General features: G+C 42.5%; 1 protein-coding gene across 1 annotated transcript; it reads right to left on the reverse strand.

The window, feature by feature from the left end:
• Positions 1-2,707: 2,707 nt before the first annotated feature.
• Positions 2,708-25,246, reverse strand: LOC120023314 (sodium-dependent lysophosphatidylcholine symporter 1-B-like). Its single transcript, XM_038967335.1, has 14 exons — positions 25,157-25,246; positions 18,993-19,121; positions 17,534-17,658; positions 8,899-9,022; positions 8,513-8,591; positions 8,241-8,410; positions 8,049-8,139; positions 7,647-7,765; positions 5,837-5,920; positions 4,009-4,092; positions 3,801-3,913; positions 3,510-3,653; positions 3,056-3,232; positions 2,708-2,753 (listed from the first exon to the last, which is right to left on the reverse strand). Exons 1-14 carry the CDS (start codon positions 25,244-25,246, stop codon positions 2,708-2,710), a joined length of 1,575 nt encoding a protein of 524 aa, XP_038823263.1.
• Between the last annotated feature and the right edge of the window lie 263 nt (positions 25,247-25,509).

Below are 25,509 nucleotides of genomic sequence, written 5' to 3' on the forward strand. Positions count from 1 at the left end.
CACGGTTTAGGATTTGTCAAAGTTAAATATTACAGTACTTGAGACATTCAAGAGTAAAAATCGTTTTTAGAGTTCTGAGTTTTGATATGTCATATAAACAGTGTTGGGGAGTAGTACGCTACATGCAATTCAACTAGAAATGTAACTACATTTTGCAGTAGCTTGGTAGTAGTTGAACTAACTTTGATCTTGGTAGTGTTTTCAGTAGTTCATTACTTTTTGCCATGTATCCAACTACCGGAACTACAAACGACTTAAAAAAAAAAAAAGTATTTGTGAAGTAGGCAATCATTTCCATTCTTTTTCTGAATCAGACCTACCGGATTCTCACTTGAAGCATAGTTTGTATATTTAATAGGCAAAATGATTATGTTATGACATTGTTAACATCTGACTGCAGAGTGATCTATATTTCAGATTAATTTCCCAACACTGCTGATAAATAGAAAACTTGGCTTGGGTCTGCTCAAAGATTCATACAAGAATAAATACAATCAAAAGGATTGTTTGTCACATTACACACAACATTCACAAGATCAGGACACAGCCTCAACTGACAATACTTCTAAATAGGTAAACAAGTTAGGACTTTTTAAATACAAAATCAGCCCATTACCTTCTAATAAAAGTCACATAATTCTGATTATCATACAACACACATGCATGTTGTATACACACACACCCAAATAAACTTGTCTATACAAAAATGCACACATCCATATTCACAGAAGAGTGTACAGATTATGAAATGTGCTAAATTAGTAATGCGTGTGCTTTCTTTAACTAGTTTCAATAAATAGTTAGTGAAAATGCTGTGCTATTAGGCTCTAAATCTCTCCATACAGTTGAAGGCATCAAACATTTCAAGTTAGAAGTGAGATCGTTAACTCAAACTCGTTAGAAAGCGTTCCCACTCTCCAAGAAAGGTTCTACTTTTTAAAGGTTGACTTTGGGAGAAAACTGTATATTAATGCACCATGATACCAGGTCAATTAATGCTTAAAAACAAAAATGTTTTATAAGATATTTGGCTAGAGATGCCATTTCTTACCCATCTGTCCAAAAACAAATCCTGTGAAATGTCATCACATACTGGAGATTGCGTTCAAAACAACTATGAACTCAATTCTCAAACTTCAGTGCATTCAAAACGGGGAAGAAAAATAAAGAAGCGCTGACTGGGAAAAAAAATATCGATTTGAGTGGTCATCCAACTCAGAATTCCATCTCGGGAACTCGGGCCTCTTTCTAGAGCTCCAACCTGAAGATCACTGACTTCATGATTTGACCTTGTGTTAAGAGTTCCCAGTCTAGCTCAAGTGGCTAGCTTAGCTGACAAACTATACTGAACAAAAATATGAATGCAACATGCAAAATTGTTACTGAGTTACAGTTCATATAAGGAAATAAGTCAACTGTTATAAATTAATTTGGCCCTAATCTATGGATTTCACATGACTGGGCAGGAGTGCAGCCATGGGTGGGCCTATGCCCACCCACTTGGGAGCCAGACCCAGCCAATCAGAAGAAGAAAAAATCCCCACTAAAGGGCTTTATTACAGACAGAAATACACCTCAGTTTCATCAGCTGTCTGGGTGGCTGGTCTCAGACGATCCCGCAGGTGAAGAAGCCGGATGTTGAGATCCTGGGATGTGGTCTGCGGGTGTGAGGCCGGTTGGATGTATTGCCAAATTCTCTAATAACATTGGAGGTGGCATATAGTAGAGAAAATAACAGTAAATATTCTGGCAACAGCTCTGTTGGACATTCCTGCAGTCAATATGCCAATGGCAAAGTTGGACTGTTCTGCTCAAAGTCAACCTTTTTTAAAGGGAATTCTTGGCACCGTGTGAGAGAAACAACTTTGACCAAATAGAATTTAGTAAAACTGTTATACAGAAAATCTCATTGCAATTACAAGGTTTCCAAAGTACAAGATGTGTTAAGGCAGTAATAATGTGGAATTCAGCTAGCCTAGATACAGTAAGTCTGAAATCCAGACATCATTGGCAATGTTAATGAGTTCATTAAGGTTAGAGTTTCTTTTTCAAGGTTCCTTTTCCCCACAAGACACCAATATAATTCCAGTGAATGGATGAGATTGTCTGAAATGGAACAGTTTTTGTGCTCTCCACGTCCCTAAAGAAAGGTATTACTCTCGAGATAAGTGACAATTATTTACATTAAAACGTAACCATATAAACACAGTCTAGATAGAACAAGTTACTGGTATGCCCTAAAAATTAGGACTGAAATCTTCCCTCTATGAGGACCATCCTATCTGGATGGAAAGTCTTCTTTTTTTCCTCTACTGAGAAAGGCTTCCCACCCTTTGACCTAGTACTTGGTTCAGGTAGACAAACATCATTCAAATTATAGATTTGAAGGGTAAATGCCGCCCCCCAAACCAATGTTTGTTATGCAAACAAACAGACACAAAAACCAATACCACAAATACATAGTACAGTAGGCAATAGACAGGGCACAGAGAGAGCGATGACTCAGAATGTCCAATAGGGGTCTCTAAGCCTGTTGAATCCTTTGGAGACTAGGGCCATTCATGTAGAATCAGGTAGGAAGCAACCACAATGTGGTCTGGTTTTTCTACTGTTAGTTCCAATTACACCCAAAACACTCCAGCCTGCCAGTGCAAACACGCGGGACAGTTGTGGCCTTTCGGCTGGACCCCCTCCTCTCCCAGGGCTCCTACACAACGCTCCCAAGCTCTGTATCGGAATCCTGATTGCTGTCCCTGTTTCAGAATAGGAACACAGCCAAGAGTTAAACAAAGGACTTGGCTTGTTCAAGATGGTTCTTATTCATGGCAGAGAGGCTAATGCATAAAGCGTGTCCTTTGCATTTAGCTGAGGTATAGAGAAAGATGCCAGAAAGGAACTAAGTTCAGTGTCCCCCTGCAAGATCATTTAGTTCGCCAGAGCATTTAATTTAGGAAAAAAATTGCTTGGGTCATGCATGAACACTGTTCTATGACAATGAATGTCTGGCTTAGATACCCCCAATCAGCCCTAATCGTGGGTGTTTGGCCCAACTCACCGCATCTCCTGCAGTAGTTTCCTGTTGCCTTGCCTCCTCTCCTCGTCGATGGGGTAGGTCTTGAATATCAACAGCCCTAGGAATATCAGAACAACAGGAGCAGCTGAGACCAGCACCTTCAGGGTTAAATTCACTGCATCAGGTTGCGAGCAGCTTCTTGTCACATAGCCGGCAAAGCTGAACAAAATTTACAGGGAGAGAGAAGAAAAGAAAGCGGACATAAGGTAGTTAGGCTTGATTATGAATGTGAGGATTATGTTATGGTTCACCACACGAGTGGCCCGGTGGCCCAAGGAAAATGCAGCTATTCTACAGTAGAATTTAGGAAGTAAAAAAAAAAAAAAATGATTCACTAAGCTGTTAGGAGTCCTGCAAAATAGAGTTAATTTCAAACTAAGCTCAGCATGCTCAGTTTATCATGTACAATACAAGCAAGAGAGCGAAACCCACTTACTCGAGACTGAGAGTGGAGATGCCAAGGGAGATTCCTGAGGCAAACTTGGTGAAGAAGACATAGAAGGAGTAGAAAATGGCCTCGTGGCCACTAGAGTCTGGATTCTTCACTTTGAAATCATCCACCACATCTGGAAGCATTGACCTGAGAAACAGAGAAAGACGTGAATGTATACAAAAAAGGCAAGACCCACCATAGACTGGACATGCGTAAAGAGACACTGGAGATATGACAGAGATCTATAGGTTGCTGTGGGTATACAGAGGTACATTCAGACAGTAGGCTACTTACCAGGGTAGGAGGAAAGCTGCAGCCACACTGACTCCTGCTGCCACAGAGACCACATAGGCCACAATCAGACTGCTCTCTATGCAGACGATCAGGATCATGAAGGGCACTGCCCACTGCGGAGAGAGACATGAATAAAACAAGCCATAAGAGAGCACCCCATACACACAAACCAGCTTTGAGATGAAGCGCCACAACACACACTGCTTACCATGATGCCAATGTAGACTGCAGTCTTTTTCCCAAATCTGGTCAGGAACCATTGCCAGAATGGAATGGACAAAGTCCCAGAGAGCTAAAAATGAAACACCAAAGAAGAGCATTAAGATATTTAACGTTTTGAACCATTTCCATAAAAATACTCATCTAAGCACTGAGGGCAATGTGGGAACAGAAAAGGTCAGACTGACCAATAGGCTAAAACATAAAGTGAGAAGGACACAATGTGAAAGGGCTCTTTATTTAAACCTGCAGGGGGTCTATGACCCTTGACCTCTTATAGAGGTATGGTCAACCCATGTGTCAAATGACCACACAAGGTTTAGCTAGCGGCTGAGCACTCAGCAGTATTAGAAATATCTAACACTATGCTGACCAAAACCAGCCTTACATGTATGGCAGTTGGAGGAGTTGGCTAAATCACAAACAGATCTGGTGACCGGGCTACTAAGGACCTTTCTAAACTCCCACATTTCCTGCTCCAGTGGCCAGGGCGGTGCAGGGCAGGTCTACATCCTACTCAGGCAGAGGGAGAAGCGACGGTGCAGAAAAGAGGGAAAGGTAAATTGGAAGGAAATGCCAAAGCATGTTCGTTCCCATGGCAGTGCTGACAGATTGCCTGAGCAGCAAAATCCCCTCTGTGCTCCTTTCTCACCCCTGCTCTCTCTAATAGAGTGTGAGAGGGTGACAGGTTCCCAGGGACCACAACCACCTCTCACCCCCAAAAAATGTGCCCTTTCCATTCGGACCTGTCGTGGTAATTTCCTGTATTACTAAATGAGGAGAGTTTACAAACCACACACAAGTCAGAGTTATATTTTAAAGTCCATCTTTAATTATATGAGCTTCACCATAGCCCTTTGACTCTCAGATCAATTCAGTGTCTATAAATGAATTCTGAGAGTGCTTACAAAACAATTCTTAGCATCTTTTATAGCCAAGATACACCCCTCTCAACTTACATAACGAACCACAGATCTTAGGAACTTCACAAAGGGCCTTTTACTTGAAAGAGGAGTATCCCATAGCCAGATAGCATAAGCTATAAATTATCGTTCAGTTTGGTCTCTTAGACAAGTTTCTACTTCTCGTTCTTGGTACTTCCTAGTACCAAAACATTACCTCATCCAATGGCATATATCAATTGTCAATTCTAGATACTTCCATCTCAAATACACCCCCTCTTCTCCCCACTCCTGGAGAAGCTCACTAAGGGGAGTGAACCTCTAGGTCATATACTATGAAAGATAAGTTCAACATTAGAGGGGTAATACAATGTTTCCAGACACTGCCATACTACTCCCCCCAATGGGAAAATGAGGGAGTGACTGGAGTACAGACATAGTGGAGCCCTTCACATGGTTTCACAGATATATTAACATATGCAAGACAATGTTCAAACCTGACTTCTCCCTTTCTGATATTCTGCATATTACCAGACATGTAAAAGACAAGCCTGACCCCTCCCCTCTCTGGGCCCCAAGTGACTTTTCCCTAGAGGAGAAAGGAAAATGCAACTGCCAACAGTATAGTCCAAAAGAAGACATTCTAATGACAAGTATAAAATAAAACATCTTATTTATCTATGTTACCTAACTAATTCAGCTATGACAGAGACCCCCCCCCCCCCCCCCCCCCCCCCAAACAGTCACGGAAACACCATGGAACCACAGACGTTACGCCACCCCACAAGGCAACCTTTCAGTCAGCACAGAATGTACAGGTCTTAATTAATGTACAGAATATACATTAATATAATTAATGTACATTCACTGATGCCTTTGTGTTACGCCTCTAGTGGGAGGGATCCCTAGACTCACCATAATGACCAGGAGAATGTTCTGGAAGTCATTTCTGAAGCCCATGGTGTAGCTGATGAACAGGGCAAAGTTCCCCTCCAGGAGCTACAAGGAGAGCAATGACATGCACATCAACCACTGAACATACAGGAAGTCATATACTGTTGATGTCGGAAGTTTACATACACTTAGGTTGGAGTCATTAACACTCGTTTTTCAACCACTCCACAAATTTCTTGTTAACAAACCATAGTTTTGGCAAGTCGGTTAGGACATCTACTTTGACAAGTAATTTTTCCAACAATTGTTTACAGACAGAATATTTCACTGTATCACAATTCCAGTGGGTCAGAAGTTTACATACACTAAGTTGACTGTGCCTTTAAACAGCTTGGAAAATTCCTGAAAATGATGTCATGACTTTAGAAGCTTCTGTTAGGCTAATTTACATTATTTGAGTCAATTAGAGGTGTACCTGTGGATGTATTTCAAGGCCTACCTTCAAACTCAGTGCCTCTTTGCTTGACATCATAGGAAAATCAAATCAGCCAAGACCTCAGAAAGAAAATGGTAGACCTCCAGAAGTCTGGTTCATCCTTGGGAGCAATTTCCAAAAGCCTGAAGGTACGCCGTTCATATGTACAAACAATAGTACGCAAGTACAAACACCATGGGACCACGCAGCCGTCATACCGCTCAGGAAGGAGAGATGAATGTAATTTGGTGCGAAAAGTGCAAATCAATCCCAGAACAACAGCAAAGGACCTTGTGAAGATGCTGGAGGAAACAGGTACAAAAGTATCTATATCCACAGTAAAACGAGTCCTATATCGACATAAGCTGAAAGGCCGCTCAGCAAGGAAGAAGCCACTGCTCCAAAATCGGCATAAAAAAGCCAGACTACGGTTTGCAACTGCACATGGGGACAAAGATCCTACTTTTTAGAGAAATGTCCTCTGGTCTGATGAAACAAATGGCCATAAAGACCATTGTTATGTTTGGAGGAAAAAGGGGGAGGCTTGCAAGCCCGAAGAACACCATCCCAACCGTGAAGCACGGGGGTGGCAGCATCATGTTGTGGGGGTGCTTTGCTGCAGGAGGGACTGGTGCACTTCAAAATAGATGGCATCATGAGGCAGGAAAATTAGGTGGATATATTAAAGCAACATCTCAAGACATCAGTCAGGAAGTTAAAGCTTGGTCGCAAATGGGTCTTCCAAATGGACAATGACCCCAAGCATACTTCCAAAGTTGTGGCAAAATGGCTTAAGGACAACAAAGTCAAGGAATTAGAGTGGCCATCACAAAACCCTGACCTTACTTCCATATAAAATTTGTGGGCAGAACTGAAAAAGCGTGTGCGAGCAAGGAAACCTACAAACCTGGCTCAGTTACACCAGCTCTGTCAGGAGTAATTGGCCAAAATTCACCCAACTTATTGTGGGAAGCTTGTGGAAGGCTACCTGAAACATTTGACCCAAGTTAAACAATTTAAAGCAATGCTACCAAATACTAATTGAGTGTATGTAAACTTCTGATCCATTGGGAATGTGATGAAAGAAATAAAAGCTTCAATAAATCACTCTATTATTCTGACATTTCACATTTTTTAAATAAAGTGGAGATCCTAACTGACCTAAGACAGGGAATTTTTACTCAGATTTAATGTCAGGAATTGTGAAAAACTGAGTTTAAATGTATTTGGCTAAGGTGCATGTAAACTTCTGACTTCAACTGTACATACAGCAAACCAAACACCAGGGGTACAGCCTATAGCTTGTCATAAATCATTTTTGGTGCAACTGTATCCCATTCTAGTAGTATGAGTCACCATGAAGGCCAGCGACGTGAAGAGAAATCCCATGACCAGTTTGACATACGGCCCATATCCCATCACCATCCTCATGCCCTCAAAGAACGACATGGGCTCTGTCTTCAGACGCCCACACTCTATGACCAAAACAAAGATGGTGATTAAAACTGATTAGATGCACTGTGCCAAACATCAGCTGAAGACTTATCCGATGTGCTTATCCCTCGTCTATGACATTTACTGACTGCCAAAATGTGGCCCTCTCCTAGTTACTTGTAACATTTTAGGGTTGAGAGGAAAAGGAAAGGATTTTCTGAGGATAACATACAAAGCTGTTGTACTCTAAATATGAGAAAAGTATATTTGATGTAATTAATGTAAATAAAATTATGTAAACAATTTCCATTAATCAATTCACACCTTCCTGCTCTCTGACGCCCAGGAACAGGACTGCTGCACAGAGAACGTACATGACACAGATGACTGCTGAGGCGATGAGGTAGGCTCGTTTCTGTTAGAGGGACAGGAGGAGCAGGGTTAGGGTCAAATTACACTTCTAACATTGCCATTACAATGTTACACAACATGTCATCCCTGGGGTCCCCCTCTCACCGTGTCATCCAGGGATATGTGGGAGATGTTGACGTCTGACCCCAGCAGTGTGGTGTTACTGTTGTCAAGGACATCCAGGTCACCCGGGAGACAGGGTGCGATCGCCCCACCCACAATCTGCCCCTGGATCGCTGTGCCAACCACCGTGCCCAGCACCTCCACCGTCATACCTGAACAAGAGAGAAGGGATGAAGAGAGCGAGTAGAATGAAGACATCATATTACAATCACATGAGATGCTACATAACTGCAAAGATGTACAGGATGACTTACGGTAGGCCGTGGCAGAGTCTCTCTCTTTCTGGTCCGTGCTGATGAACATGGTGAGCGCTGAGTATGGCACATGGAAGCACTGCACACAAAAACAATCAATTCCTGGCACAAAATAACTGTATGTAGAAGTATTGTTGCCTATTACTTTTTCCCTACCCTGATTGGAGTAAACTATTACAAAAAAGGGATTAGAAATGACAAACAATTATATTGCTAGAACCCACATAATTAAAGCAGATCTACCCCCCCCACACACACAAATATATTGTTTAATTACAACCATATCACAGTTCAATGGGGATTGAGGAGCAATGTATTGTAACATGTGCCCCTTCTTATTAATAACACATTTGTTCACTAACAGTGTGTGTACAGGGGAGACTGACCGTCTGCAGAGACTGGAATAGGCAGTAGAAGATCAGATACCACAGGACCTTCCACTGCTCCACTTGAGGGACATACCAGATCAGGAAGTACGCGAGTACTGCAAAGGGAGTGGAGATGAGGATCCTGTGAGGAAAACAGAGGAGCATTTTAATGTTTTGGTGTCTAAGTAGGTCTATTTCATCTCTGTGACTGGAGAAAATATGATATACTATTTAAAAAAGAAAAGAGTTTACAGTATTGAAGCAGTAAATATTTGTTCTCTCAATTATGATTTCCATGAGTCCCTGCCAGGCTAAGTGTGGCACCTAGTAGTGATGGCAGTAGTGCTACCAGATTTTGGGCACTAACTTGTCATCTGCATAGGGTTGAGATATAAACACTGAACAAAAATATTAGAAACAACAATTTCACTGAGTTACAGCTCATAAGGAAATCAGTCAATTGAAATAAATTCATTAGGCCCTAATCTAGGGCTTTCACATGAGTGGGCAGGGGTGCAGTCATGAGTGGTCCTTGGGAGGCATTTTTATTTAACAATGCAAGTTGTGATAGAGCCCGGGATTGAACCAGGGTCTGTAGTGACACCTCTAGCACTGAGATGCAGTGCCTCAGACCACTTGATATGCAACACCTGTCAGGTGGATGGATTATCTTGGCAAAGGAGAAATGCTCATTAACAGGGATGTAAACACATTTCTGCACACATTTGTAGAGAAAAGCTTTTTGTGCAATTTTCTATTTTTATTTCAGCTCATGAAACAAACAATTTACATGTTACATTGATATATTTTTTCAGTATATAAAGTATCTAACTTTTTTTATTTAAACTAGGCAAGTCAGTTAAGAACAAATACTTATTTACAATGATGGCCTACACCGGCCAAACCCGGACAACGTTGGGCCAATTGTGCGCCGCCCTATGGGACTCCCAATAACGGCCAGTTGTGATACAACCTGGATTCGAATCATGGTGTCTGTAGTGATGCCTCAAGCACTGAGATGCAGTGAGTTAGACTGCTGCGCCACTCAGGAGCCCTTGAACCCTGTCGTTTTCTAATTTTCTTACATTCCCCTTTTTATTCTTTCTTTCTCTGCATTGAGATCTATAACCCTTAATCCCCTGTTTGGGGCTGTGTATGGAGAAGGGGCTCAGAATGGGCTCAATGTGGCCCTTCTCTCTGCACTATGCCTGCCGACGGGGAGACTGTGGTGGGCTGTCCTTATGGTGGCGCCATACTTACTCGCCTCACCCCACAGGCACAATACACCTGACCAGCAAACCAATCCACTCCAGCTAGAAAAGCAGAACATCCATAGAGAACAAAGGATCCACTACTGCAGTGGTCTTCCAACACGTAGACCAGTAGCTCAACAATCAATTCTGAAAGTACATGCATTCTATCTCAAACATAAAAGCTCACAGCTACCATCCAATCAAAGCAACATTGACATTATCCCACCCCTGGTTAGCCACTATTGGCTTAAAAAGCCAAATGTAACAATATCTGCCAATTAATTTCCAGCAATATTGCCCTTCTGTCTGTTTGGTGCGTACAGTTGTCCATCAGTCAGTATGTAGCCAATTAGCGATGTTAATGATACCCAGCATCTTGTGGGTAGACGGTCTTTCCCCAAAAACCTTCTCAATTAAATGTAAACTGCAAAGTTGGCTTCCCTGACAGAACTATATCATGATTAATTAGGTAATTGTTTTGCAAACTCTGCCATGACGTGTACTGCAGCAGTAGGCCTCATTGCTAAACCGACACATTACTCACTCGTTTTGATCACGCGGACTGGGATATGTTCAGAGTAGCTTCAGAAAATAATATTGACACAGTGAATGAGTTGATCAGGCAGTGCATAGGAGATGTTGCACCCACCATGACTATTTAAACCTACCCCAAACAGAAACCGTGTATAGATGGGAGCATTTGCACAAAACTGAAGGCGCGAACCACCGCATTTAACCAGGGCAAGAAGACTGGGAATATGGAATAATACAAACAGTGTAGTTATTCCCGCCGCAAGCAATCAGGCTAAACGTCGGTATAAGGACAAAGTTGAGTCCCGGTTCAACGGCTCAGACACGAGACGTATGTGGCAGGGTCTACAGACAATCACGGATTACAAAAGGAAAACCAGCCACGTCGCAGACACCGACATCTTGCTTCCGGACAAACTGAACACCTTCACTCGCTTTGAGGATAACACAGTGCCACCGAGGCAGCCCGCTATCAAGGACTGTGGGCTCTACTTCGCCGTGGCGGCCGTGAGTAAGACATTTAAGCGTGTTAACCCTCGCAAGGCTGCCGGCCCAGATGATATCTCTAGCCGTGTCCTCACAGCATGCGCAGACCAGCTGGATGGCGTTTACAGCTATATTCAATCTCTCCCTATCCCAGTCTGTTGTCCCGACATACTTCAAGATGGCCACTATTGTCCCTGTACCTAAGAAAGCAAAGGTAATTGAACTAAATTACGATCGCCCCGTAGCACTCAGCTCTGTCCTCATGAAGTGCTTTGAGAGACTAGTCAAGGATCATATCACCTCCACCTTACCTGCCACCCACTTCAATTTGCTTACCACCCCAATAGAGCCACAGAGAATGCAATCACCACCACACTGCCCTGTCCCATTCTATGTAAGAATGCTGTTCATTAACTATAGCTCAGCATTCAACACCATAGTACAAGCTCATCTTCAAACGCGAGGCCCTGGGTCTGAACCCCACCCTGTGCAACTGGGTCCTTGTCTTCCTGACGGGTCACCTTAAGGTGGTGAAGGTAGGAAACACCTCTTCGCTGATCCTCAACACTGGGCCCCCACAAGGGTGCGTGCTCAGCCCCCTCCTGTCCTCCCTGTTCACCCATGACTGTGTGGCCAAGCACGCCTCCAACTCAATCATCAAGTTTGCAGACAACAGTAGTAGGCTTGATTACCAACAACGATGAGACTTCAGGGAGGTGGTGAGGGCTCTGGGGGTGTGGTGCCAGGAAAATAACCTCTCACTCAACGTCAACAAAACTAAGCAGATGATCATGGACTACAGGAAACAGCAGAGGGAGCACCCCCTTATCCACATCGATGGGACCGCAGTGGAGAAGGTGGAAAGCTTCAAGTTCCTCGGCGTACATGTCACTGACAAACTGAAATGGTCCACCCACAGACAGTGTGGTGAAGAATGCCTCCTTAACACCTATAGCACAGGAAGGCCAAAAAAGATCAAGGACATCAACCACCCGAGCCACTGCCTGTTCACCCCGCTACCATCCAGAAGGCGAGGTCAGTACATCAAAGCTGGGACCGAGAGACTGAAAAACAGCTTCTATTTCAAGGTCATCAGACTGCTAAACAACCATCACTAGCACAGAGGCAATTGCCTATAGACCGATTAGGAATCACTGGCCACTGTAATAATGTTTCTGTATCTAGCATTACTCATTTCATATGTATAAACTGCACTCCACCCCATCTTAGTCACTTCTAAATTGTGTTTACATGTTGCGTCACCCATTTCATATGTCTATACTGTATTGTACTCTTATACTACACCACTGACTGTTAAACAGCCATCTCCATCACATCAGAGGCTGCTGCCTATAGACAGATTAGGACTCACTGGCCACTTTAAAGAATTGAACACTATCCACTTTAATAATGTCTCCGTATCTTGCATTACTCATCTCATGTGTAAACTGTACTCTATAATATCTTAGTCACTTTAATTGTGTGTAAATATTGCATCACCCATCTCATATGTATATACTGTACTCTATAATATATGCCACTGTTTCTTAGTCCAATGCAGCTCTTACATACATGCACAGTTGAAGTCGGAAGTTTACATAAACTAGTTTTAATGACTCCAACCTAAGTGTTTCAACCACTCCACAAATTTCTTGTTAACAAACTATAGTTTTGGCAAGTCGGTTAGGACATCTACTTTGTGCATGACAAGTAATTTTCCAACAATAGTTTACAGACAGATTATTTCACTGTATCACAATTCCAGTGGGTCAGAAGTTTACATACACTAAGTTGACTGTGCCTTTAAACAGCTTGGAAAATTCCTGAAAAGGATGTCATGGCTTTAGAAGCTTCTGATAGGCTAATTGACATTATTTGAGTCAATTAGAGGTGTACCTGTGGATGTATTTCAAGGCCTACCTTCAAACTCAGTGCATCTTTGCTTGACATCATGGGAAAATCAAAAGCAAAATCAGACAAAAAAAATGTAGACCTCCACAAGTCTGGTTCATCCTTGGGAGCAATTTCCAAATGCCTGAAGGTACCACGTTCATCTGTACAAACAATAGTATGCAAGTATAAACACCATGGGACCACGCAGCCATCATACCGCTCTGTCTCCTAGAGATGAACGTACTTTGGTGCAAATCAATCCCAGAACAGCAAAGGACCGTGAAGATACTGGAGGAAACAGGTACAAAAGTATCTATATCCACAGTAAAACAAATCAAATGTATTTATATAGCCCTTCTTATATCAGCTGATATATCAAAGTGCTGTACAGAAACCCAGCCTAAAACCCCAAACAGGTGTAAAAGCACGTCCTATATCGACATAAGCTGAAAGGCCACTCAGCAAGGAAGAAGCCACTGCTCCAAAACCGCCATAAAAAAGCCAGACTACGGTTTGCAACTGCACATGGGGACAAATATCCTACTTTAGAGAAATGTCCTCTGGTCTGATTAAACAAAAATAGAACGGTTTGGCCATAATGACCATCGTTATGTTTGGAGGATAAAGGGGGAGGCTTGCAAGGCTTCCCAACTGTGAAGCACGGAGGTGGCAGCATCATGTTGTGGAGGTGCTTTGCTGTAGGAGGGACTGGTGCACTTCAAAATAGATGGAATCATGGAGGAAAATTATGTAGATATATTGAAGCAACATCTCAAGACATCAGTCAGGAAGTTAAAGCTTGGTCGCAAATGGGTCTTCCAAATGGACAATGACCCCAAGCATACTTCCAAAGTTGTGGCAAAGTGGCTTAAGGACAACAAAGTCAAGGAATTGAAGTGGCCATCGCAAAGCCCTGACCTCAATCCTATAGAAAATTTGTGGGCAGAACTGAAAAAGCGCTTGCGAGCAAGGAGGCCTACAAACCTGGCTCAGTTACACCAGCTCTGTCAGCTGGAATGGGCCAAAATTCACCCAACTTGTGGGAAGCTTGTGGAAGGCTACCCGAAACATTTGACCCAAGTTAAACAATTTAAAGGCAATGCTACCAAATACAAATTGAGTGCATGTAAACTTCTGACCCACTGGGAATGACAAAATAAATAAAAGCTTAAATAAATCATTCTCTCCTATTATTCTGACATTTCACATTCTTAAAATAAAGTGGTGTTCCTAACTGACCTAAGACAGGGAATTTTTACTAGGATTAAATGTCAGGAATTATGAAAGCCAAATACATTTTAAACTCAGGTTAAGGTGTATGTAAACTTTCGACTTACAGTGTATATTCTTAATCTATTCCTTACTTAGATTTACGTGTATATGTTGTGAAACTGTTAGATATTACTGCACTGTTGGAGCTAGAAGCTACACCCACAATAACATCTGCTAAACACGTGTCTGTGACCAGTAAAATTTTATTTGATAGATTTACAATTATAAAAAAGGGGAATTACACCCAAAAATCTAAATGTGATTTTTTTTCCAAACCGCAAACAATTGTCTTCTGATGCGATTTCAGCATTGACATGACTCAGAACATTCCTTTCCGCTGTTTTTCTATGAATAATTGTTATATTGAGAGTAAAAAAATAATTAAAAAATAAACAGGAAGAGAACTCAAAATTCGAAAAATACTAAAGATAATTTGGCATGACAGGCCCCATAAAATTCTTTATTAACCATTAGATTACCAGGTATATTGATAGAAAACACATTATATACCAAAGACCCAGGGAAGAGTTGCAGGGTAGAGAAGAGAAGAATGTGCGTACCTGAAAGTAGCTACCATGCTAGAAAAGGTTGGAGACCCCAGCACTACTGGGTTTCCAGCAGACCAGTCCACTCAAAATAATAGAAGTCAGGGGCATTGCTGGCAGGGTATTCTGGAGACAAATATTTATCAACAAAGACATTTCTATGCCTGCAGGGCAGTGGGCGTTCTATTTGTCTCATCCTCTCACTAGTCTCCGCAAAAGCCACAGTTGAGAACAGTGGTTGCTGTAACATTGCATGCTCATCTGCCAAGTGTTTTAATCACTACAACTGCATTAATACTTTATAACAATCTCTTGCTAATAAGTAATGTTTCTTTCTATCCATAATCTATGCTTGACATGCAATTATGGTGCCTACAGTCCTCAGGGGGCCTATCAGCTAAATTAACTGAAAATGCATGTTTGTCTGACATGATGACCCCACTCACAAAATGGTGAGTCAATGGGAATGGCCCATCCTCTGCAGCCCACACCAACTGAACTGGATAATCCCCCTCCATCTTCTTCCTTAGACTATGTGGGCTGACAATGGGGTTAATGAGTCTCAATAGGCTGATCTGACTCGAAATAGGAGGTCAGATTTCTCCTTGATTGTCTGCATTTTTTAAACCGTCACTCCGGTTTAATACACAAAGCTCCCAGCATGAGCACGACGGCAGCCCAACACCAATGACCTTGAAGCAAAGACATACACAACCCACCTCAGGGGGTAGGGCAAGACGAGAGAGGAAAAGGCTCAAGGTTTTATTTTGCAGACTGGATCATCTGCCTGTGAGAACCATTCATGTGCTTGTTCAAGTTGTCAACATTGTCTTATCAATATCATAATACTTAAAAAGCGAAACTATTAAAGTACTGATCAGCAGAGCCCATTAAGATAACATTGTGTTCCCTCTCTTTTATAACAATGACCCTTTTGCAGGCGGATACATGGAAGAGGTTCTAGAATTCCACAGAGTTTAGGACTAATGAATACAATTCTGGGAAAAACCTCTTCCACATATAGTGCCAATTAAAAAGGCTGGAGCATTCAGATGGTTAAAGAGCTTTAGTCAAGGTTTAGTTAAGAAATGCATTATTGATAGTGGGGAAGACCTCTAAATCGCCTAGTCTGTGCTAAGGTGCAGATAACATGCTTGGGGATTTGTGGTGGTTTGTACAGGCCAGAAAACTGCCACCTAACAATGACCCACCTCATTGACAAGCAGCCAAGAATCTCCCCTCTACTTGACCTGTGGTAACTTCTCTGAATTAGGTAAGCTCCCTCCCCAACTGCCATTCTGGAGTCACATACACTTCAGGCCCCCCATTGGCCTAAATCCAGTGGTGTGTTGAGGGTTGGACCAATCAGAGCGGGAGAAGCCAGTTGTCTCCACCTGGAATCCTACATTACACGCCCAGGGTCCTAAGATATCAAGCGAATCCAGCTACCTTATCATGAATCATCTGTCAACAAGAATTCCTGGACAGTCACAGTATAATGCCAAATATACATTTTAACCACAATTTCACTCCGTCCTCTTGTAGAGGAGTATGTGGAAATATACATTAGTGTGTTATATAGCAGTGGTCACCATGTTCCCTCTGGTTTAAATAACTTTGGTCTGTGCAGGGTCACAGTCGCAGCACCCAAAGGCCAGAGAGGTGTCAGGGATCAGTGTTTCTCTTGACCACATGGGGTCATATAGTTTCACAGGTACATATAAAGTAGGCTGCAAAGTGCTAGGTAGCAGGGGTAGGATGCTGTTAGAGGATCTAACACCATCGAGATCATCTCTTTACAAACAGTCTCACAATGTTAAATACCTCCCATTATGGAATTCCTACAACCAAATGTCAAATAAAAAGACTATTGCCTTGATAGAGCAATAGCAACAAAACAGTAACGGTTAACAATGGCGTTTTTTGACGCGAGGATTACTTTAGCAGTAGCATTGCCGAATCTTATATGCAATGCTCATGTGTTTAGATGATCAGTGTGTGACACTGGAGCTCTGGTTTCATCAACTAGTGACAGCCATTCTGGGCGGTTCTACTCACTCCAAAATGCACTCCTATTACTTTAGAGAGGGAACTCATCGCTTTCTTCCATTCCTGACACATACCACCCACCACTTGGCTTAACAGTCTCGATTAGGGCACCTGGGGCAAAAATCATAGCATTTTTACCACCCAGAGCTTTCCGTGGAACCTCACAGTGGTAGCTCAGAACAAAAAAAAGAAAGCACCTGGGTATTCTAAAACTAACTAAAATAAGATTTAGCCTCATTCCAGTCTGTCCTGGTTTGCACCCAGAGGAGAAGTTAAAAGCTACTACAATCCAAGACAGACAGTACCCAACTGCAGATAGAGTAAGTGTCAGTGGATACTGAGGTCGAATAGAGAACAAGTTATGCATATCAGTGACAGCTTGTTCTCTCTATTCAATCTGTTTAATTTCAGCTTCGTTGTCACGATTACCACCTATATTTCAATTACTGTTCTCCCTCGAGGCGTGATGAGAGGTTATGCTTTTAATTTCTGAATGAATCTCCTCTCCCCCTTCCTCCATTCAATATCCTATTCTTGTTTATGTCCCCTTTTTGTTTTCATTTCCTCTTTCATTCCTGCCTGCTGTAAGGATGTCCACTGGGTGACCGAGGCGGAGACACCTACCAGGGCATCATCCGGCCACACCGGGTCCATCTGCTCCGGCTCACCAGGAAGCCCACAGTTGGGTCTGTCACTGCATCCCAGGCCCGGCCCACAAACAAAATGATAGAGGCATAGAAGGGGTCCAGCTATGGAGAGACGGAGTTAAAGGGAGAGAAATAATTAATTGTCTGTCAGACCACTACAACCACAGACATCAGCCATCCCCTCTCCTCACAGAAGAGTGGCCATTGACACAGAAATAAAAATAAGCCATCTTTTGCATCTTAGCAACAAAATGACTAAGAGGATATTTGGAGATTTGCCAGGATTGTGTAAGAACAGCCAGGGATACATGGCGTGGCCACATTGACAACATTACCATCGGAACATTGTGGTGCTTAAGACAATTCCAAGGAGCTCATTATCTCTCTGGTTGAATGCGTTGTATTCAGTGTGCACAGTTTATCACTTGCTAATTGAGACACAAAGCAAAGCAGTGGGAGTCAGAGTTATACTGCTTCACTAGATGAGTCATGCCAGAGGCTGGCAAAATGAAACCAGCTCTTTGGCCTTCCCCTTAAAACCATCAGTTCCCCTTTTACCTTTTAGTGACAGTGAGCTCAGAAATTTGACAGTATTCAGAAAATAAATGACAAAATATATACACTGACTTTCTATGTTATGCTTTAAATGACAATTTCAAGACAAGGACTGATACAGTACAAAGCTCATTAGATGGATACCGAAATGCTGAACGTGAACTATAATTTTCAGTTCTGCCCTAGGAGCTGACTGGAACACTGATGTACTGTGCTCTTTGTCTTGGGGATTTATTACAGTGCCTATATAGAGATCAGTGGTGGAAAAAGTACCCAACTATCATACTTGAGTAAAAGTAAAAATACCTTAATAGAAAATGACTCAAGTAAAAGTCACCCAGTAAAATACTACTTGAGTAAAAGTATTTGGTTTAAAATATACTTCAGTATCAAAAGTAAAAAATCATTTCAAATGACTTACATTAAGCAAACCAGATGACATCCATTTGATTTATGGAAAGCCAGGGGCACACTCCAACATTCAGACATCATTTACAAACAAAGCATGTGCGTTTAGTGAGTCAGCCAGATCAGAAGCAGTAGGGACGACCAGGGATGTTCTCTTGACAAATGCGAATTTGACTATTTTCCCATCCTGCTAAGCATTCAAAATGTAACGAGTAGTTTTGGGTGTCAAGGAAAATGTATGGAGTAAAAAGTAGAATATTTTCTTAAGGAATGTAGTGAAGTAAAAGTAGTCAAAAATATAAATAAAGTAAAGTACAGATACCCCCCAAAAATGACTTAAGTAGTACTTTAAAGTATGTTTACTTAAGTACTTCACACCACTGATAGAGATGCCTAGCTTGGGACTTCTAACCCAAGCCTAATATGTCTCCCACCCTGGTGTTGCCCTCTGGCTCAACCCCCGTCTCACTCACCTGGGCCACATCCAGCAGGTAGATCTGGAGGAAGAAGCCCAGAGCACTGCCAGTGATCTGATAGGGAGCCCCTCCAATGGCATAGCACAGCTTACTGCACACTGACAGACGGCCGCTTTCGTCCCGCCGCTGGAGAATAGGGAGAGAAGACTCACATAGCAGGACGATAGGACAATGTTTTGTTATACACTAAATACAGAAATGAAGAACACTGGATTTTAATAGGTTGCTATTGATACACAATTTGGCTGTGTTGTGATGCGGGGCTCTTTGTATGTCCACATCCATCTCGGACTTTGTATTAAAAGCTGACAAAATGTGGGAGGCATTTCATTTATTTAGCCATGATAGTCCACTAACAATTGCTACAGCTTTCTAGGGAGTCCTGGATCCCATTTGATCAATAAAAACACATAACACACCATACACAGAAGCATACATACAACAGCACAGCTAAAATCACAGCATACACAGTAGCACACACTTCATACTTGGTTGGAGACTCCCACCTGAACAGGTCTGACATGTATTCATGCAGTTTGTGCTGTTTCACCTTGGAAACAGTCACTAGTGTGTTGTAATGGATCATGTTCGTCAGTGGTTTGATTCCAGCTTTTTGCACAAAAAAAAGAAGTCTGTGTTCCCTCCGTGAATACCCAGTCATGATAGAAGCAGCCCTATTGATGATACGTTGTAGCTGGTTAAGACTAGTCTTATTGCACTGATGCATGGTGGGAAGCCACACTGTGGTTTATCACTTAATAATGAACAAACTTGATCAGTAAAAACTGGTAGGTCTACCTTTACTTTTGTGAACTGTCATCATCCTCCCTTAAGGATGTGGGTTTTTGGTAACGGCACAAGGCAACGTTTCTTAAACATACAGTATGCAAACAATTCATCCAAAACTAAATATAAGTGTTGATATTAGTTGGTAGGGGTATTTACGTCAACATTATGTTTGGATGTATTTCTAATACCTTAAGACTTCCTGCTAGATGTCATCTAAGACCCATTTTCCATCTGTTTGACCAGAAATCATAGCCTTTGCTTAGTCCTAATGTTTTGGATGGAAAATGGTTGAAAAATGTAAATGCCTTCATTTCTCAAAAATAGACTTCACTTTCATTTGACATGCTCCTAGACGTTTCCGCTTTACAATAATAATAATAATAAAAATAGTAACACAATGTCCATTTGACATGCTCCTATGAGCTTCACATGTTGGTCCTCATGGGTCCTTTTAGATAGAAATTCCCTAAAACAACATTGTGAGGCCAACATTGGCCAACCCTCCTCACCCCATTTTTAACATCAGATTAGCACCAAATCCCTCTGACTATGCAGTCTGGGCCACAAGGAGTTTAGAAAGTGGTGTGAGACTGGGAGGTCACTGCACAACTCTGCTTGGTGCCGGAGGCAGCGATTGGCTCTGGCTATGTGATGAGGCATTCTGACGTTCCATTAGCGGCCTGAGTGCCCCAGCAGTCTGCAGACAGTCAGGTGCGCACACACGCTCCTCCTTCCAATCACAAAAACATCCTACCAATGAGTCAATGAGTAAATGAACCCAGTCCAATAGCCAATCAATAGTAAATAGTATCTATTCTGACACTGTCCTGTCAGTGTTGTTATAAGCACCTCTGACCTATTCATAGTACTTTCTCAGGTGAAATATGCCCGCATAGAACAGGAATTACATCCCACATTGCTTTCAGGAATGCAGCCTGAAGATATCCTGTGTAGGACAACTTGTATGGAACATACTTTTGTTTATGTGGACACCCCTTCAAAATAGTGGATAAGGCTATTTCAGCCACATGCCTTGCTGACAGGTGTATAATATCGAGAACACAGCCATGCAATTTCTGCCCTGCTAGAGCTGCCTCGGTCAACTGTAAGTGCTGTTATTGTGAAGCGGAAACGTCTAGGAGCAACAACGGCGAAGTGGTAGGTCACACAATCTCACAGTATGGGACCGCAGAAGCGTGTAGCACAAACATTGTCTGTCCTCAGTTGAAACACTTACTACCGAGTTCCAAACTGCCTCTGGAAGGAACATCAGCACAATAACTGTTCGTATGGACCTTCGTGAAATGGATTTCCATGGCCGAGCAGCTCTACAAGCCTAAGATCACCATGCATCAGCTGGAGTGGTGTGAAGCTCGCCGCCATTGAAGCAGAAGAAACGCGCTCTCTAGAGTGATGAATCACGCTTCCCCATCTGGCAGTCTGGGTTTGGCAGATGCCAGGAGAATGCTACCTGCACCAATGCATAGTGCCAACTGTAAAGTTTGGTGGAGGAGGAATACTGGCCTGGGGATGTGTTTCATAGTTCGGGCTAAGCCCCTCAGTTCCAGTGAAGGGGAAACTTAATGCTACAGCATACAATGACATTCTAGACAATTCTCTGCTTCCAACTGTGGCAACAGTTTTGGGAAGGCCCTTTCCTGTTTCAGTATGACACAGCCCCCATGCACAAAGCAAGGTCCATACAGAAATGGTTTGTCGAGATCGGTGTGGAAGTACTTGACTGGCCTGCACAGAGCCCTAACCTCAATCCCATCGAACACCTTTGGAATTAATTGGAACGCTGACTGCGAGCCAGGCCTAATCGCCCAACATCAGGGCCCGACCTCACTAATGTTCGAGGCTGAATGGAAGCAAGTCCCTGCAGCAATGTTCCAACATGTAGTGGAAAGCCTTCCCAGAAGAGTTGAGGCTGTTATAGCAGTTGGGGACCAACTCCATATTAATGCCCATTATTTTTGAAAGAGATGTTCAATAAGCAAGTGTCCACACACTCTTGGTCATGAGATAGATATCTATGCACACACACTCCAAAAATATAAATGCAGTACCTCTGCATTTGGCAGAGGTACTTCCAAATGCAACAAACTAATTTCTCACATTTTTGTACACAAATTTGTTTACATTCCTGTTAGTAAGCACTTCTTTGCCAAGATACTGTAAATCCATCCACCTGACAGGTGTGGTATATCAAGAAGCTGATTAAGCTGGGTACAATAAAAGGCCACTTTAAAAATGTGCAGTTGTCACACAACACCACAGATGTCTCACATTATGAGGGAGTGTGCAATTGGCATGCTGACTACAGGAATGTACACCAGAGCTTTTCCCAGAGAATTGAATGTTCGTTTCTCTACCAACATCATTTTAGAGAATGTCAGTAGGTCCAACAGGCCTCACAACAGCAGACCACGTGTAACCATGCCAGCCCAGGACGTCCAGATCAGTCATCTTCACCTGCGGGATCGTCTGAGCCCAGCCACCCGGACAGCTGATGAAACTCTGGGTTTGCACAACCAAAGAATTTCTGCACAAAGTGTCAGAAAACGTCTCAAAGAAGCTCATCTGCGTGCTTGTCGTCCTCACCAGGGTCTTGACCTGACTGTAGTTCGGTGTTGTAACCGACTTCAGTGGGCAAATGCTCACCTTTGATGGCCACTGGCACACTGGAAAAGTGTGCCCTTCACGGCTGAATCCCAATTTCAACTGTACCTGGCAGATGGCAGACAGCGTGTATGGCGTTGTGTGGGTGAGCAGTTTGCTGATGTCAATGTTGTGAACAGAGTGCCCCATGGTGGCGGTGGGGTTATGGTATGGACAGGCATTAGCTACAACAAACAGAATTACATTTTATCTATGGCAATTTCAATGCATAGAGATACAGTGACGATAGGCTGCCATCTGGGCGGCAGGTAGCCTAGTGGTTAGAGCGTTGGACAAGTAACCAAAAGGTTGCAAGATCGAATCCCAGAGCTGACAAGGTAAAAATCTGTCGTTCTACCCCTGAACAAGGCAGTTAACCCACTGTTCCTAGGCCATCATTGAAAATAAGAACTTCTTCTTAACTGACTTGTCTAGTTAAATAAAGGAAGAAAAAATATGCTGGAGGCCCATTGTCATGCCATTCATCCGCTGCCATCACTTCATGTTTCAGCATGATAATGAACAGCCCCATATCACAAAGATCTGTATACAATTCCTGGTAGCTGAAAATGTCCCAGTTCTTCCACGGCCTGCACGCTCACCAGACATGTCACCCATTGCGTATATTTAGGATGCTCTGGATCAATGTGTACAACTGAGTACCAGTTCCCGCCAATATCCAGCAACTTTGCACAGCCATTGCAGAGGAGTGAGACAACATTCCACAATCAACAGCCTGATCAACTCTGTGAAGGAAATTTGTCACACTGCATGAGGCAAATGGTGGTCACACCAGATAGTGACTGGTTTTCTGATCCATTCCCCTACTTAAAATCAGCCAATTTATTTACATTGATTTCCTTATATTAACTGTAACTCAGTAAAATATTTGAAATTGTTGCGCTTATAAATTCTGAGAGAATATAAAATTCAAAAACAAACCCAATTTTGATACACTCCCATATCTACTTGTTGAAATACCAGTGTGCCATCATAGCAGCAAGATTTGTGACCTGTTGCCACAAGGGCAACCAGTGAAGAACAAACACCATTGTACATTGTTACAACACTGTATTTAGACATGACATTCGAAATGTCTTTATTCTTTTGAACTTCTATGAGTAATGTTTACTCTTCATTTTTATTGTTTATTACCTACTTAACTTGCTTTGGCAATGTTAACATGTTTCCCATGCCAATAACGCCCTTAAATTGAAATTGACACAGACAATCAGAGACACCTCTTTTCCTTGTAACAGGTTGATTAACGGTGTGTAATGTTTTGGCTGCTACGTCAAAGTTTAGCCTCATCTCCGGTCCCATGCCAGTCTCAGCTGCTCGATGAGCTCAAAGGCTATTTACCTTCCATTCTGACTGGCAGGGAGGTGCAATGTGTCACAACACCATTTTAGAGGTTAATCAACCTGTTACAAGGAAATCCAGTGCGACGGCACATCACAGATGCTGCGTTCAAACACTAGTTGGGACTAGGAAACTCAGAAATGTCCAACTTGCTAACTGGTTAAACGCAGCACATGCAAGTAGCAAGTTGGAAATGTCTGCGTTTCCTAGTTGCTACTAGCACCTGAACGCAGCATTATGGTGCTTTCAAGACAACAGGGAACTCAGAGGTTGAATCATAACATCAGTGATGTGTGAGGTCGGAGCTCTAGAAATAGGCCAGAGACCCGACTTGGAATTCGAAGTTGGATGACCGTTAAAACAAATTTTCCCGGTCGCAGCTAGTTTTCGTCGGAGTTCCCAGTTGTCTTGAACGCACTGAAGTCAGAAATTTCCCAGTTCCGATTTCCCAGTTATTTTCAACGCGGCCCATCGAGACAATTACTGACGTCATATCAGTGAACGTCAGTAAAACATTTGTCTTCGGTTCTTATTATAGACACATTTAGGACAACTGGGAACTCGGGGGGAAAAAAAATCTAGCTCTGATTGTGAAAATGTGTTTTGAATGGTCATCCAAGTCCGAATTCCAAGTCGGAAACTCTGGCCTAGTTCTAGAGCTCCGACTTTCCAAACTGAAGATCACTGATGTTATGAGTCAACCAAATTTTTTCCCCAGAGTTCCCAATTGTCGTGAAAGCACCAATAGGTGTTCTTTTGAGAGTTTGAGTACGTCAGCTGGTCAACATTATCCTTCAGACAAAATTAATCATAGCTAAAATACAGGTTTAATGAATGCATGTCCCTTTAAAACCGGTGAAGTTTTTTTTTCTCTGAAGACCTACACTCAGATTGCTCTAACGTGGTGATATTCAAGCCCCATCAACGAAACTGGAAGGCATTAGTGTGCCATGTCAGCTATGGTTTAGTCACAATTGCACCAGTAACCTAAGCCACTCATTGTAAATGCCTATCATGTGAAGGCTATTTGACGTTTGAAACGTGACTGCAGTAAGTAACTAGCCCAATTACAATAGCATCACATGCCCTCACTGCCAATTACAGCGGCTTTCTTAATAGCCTAATCAAACCGGCCTCAATTTTATCTTGATATCACGGTCAAAATATTTCTGTGATTGTGTGCGTTGAAAAACCCATGATAAAAATGCCTATTTAAGCTACAATACAGCCCATATTTATCCATGTGGATATGGTAGTAAAATAATACCCTGCAGATATCCGTATAGCCTACATAACAGTATTGTGAAGATAATTTTAGGCCATAAATTAATAGAATTCCTCGCACTTACCTTGGCAATTTTGATTCCATCTTGACTTCTTGTTTTTTTTGGTAATAGATTTGACGCGGAATATTGCTCCGCGCCCTCTCCTTTTACCATATCGTTTTAAATCGATAATTTCTTTCAAAAGCCTTTAATTTTTTTTTGCTCCTCACTCAGTATTGAAACTGCACGAGTAAGCCACGGTTCAAAGCTCTGTGTATTACACACTCAATTTGGGGGGCTGGTCTCCTTGGTTTGATATGGATGGGAAGAGCGCGTCTCTGCCCTCCCCCACTCATTCATCCACGCTTTTAAATACTACGCCTCCGACGTCATGTTAACCCTTTAATTGACTAATATGCTGACGCGACTAATGCAAT

Source organism: Salvelinus namaycush, chromosome 28 (assembly GCF_016432855.1).
Source record: "Salvelinus namaycush isolate Seneca chromosome 28, SaNama_1.0, whole genome shotgun sequence".
Classification (NCBI taxonomy): Eukaryota; Metazoa; Chordata; class Actinopteri; order Salmoniformes; family Salmonidae; genus Salvelinus; species Salvelinus namaycush.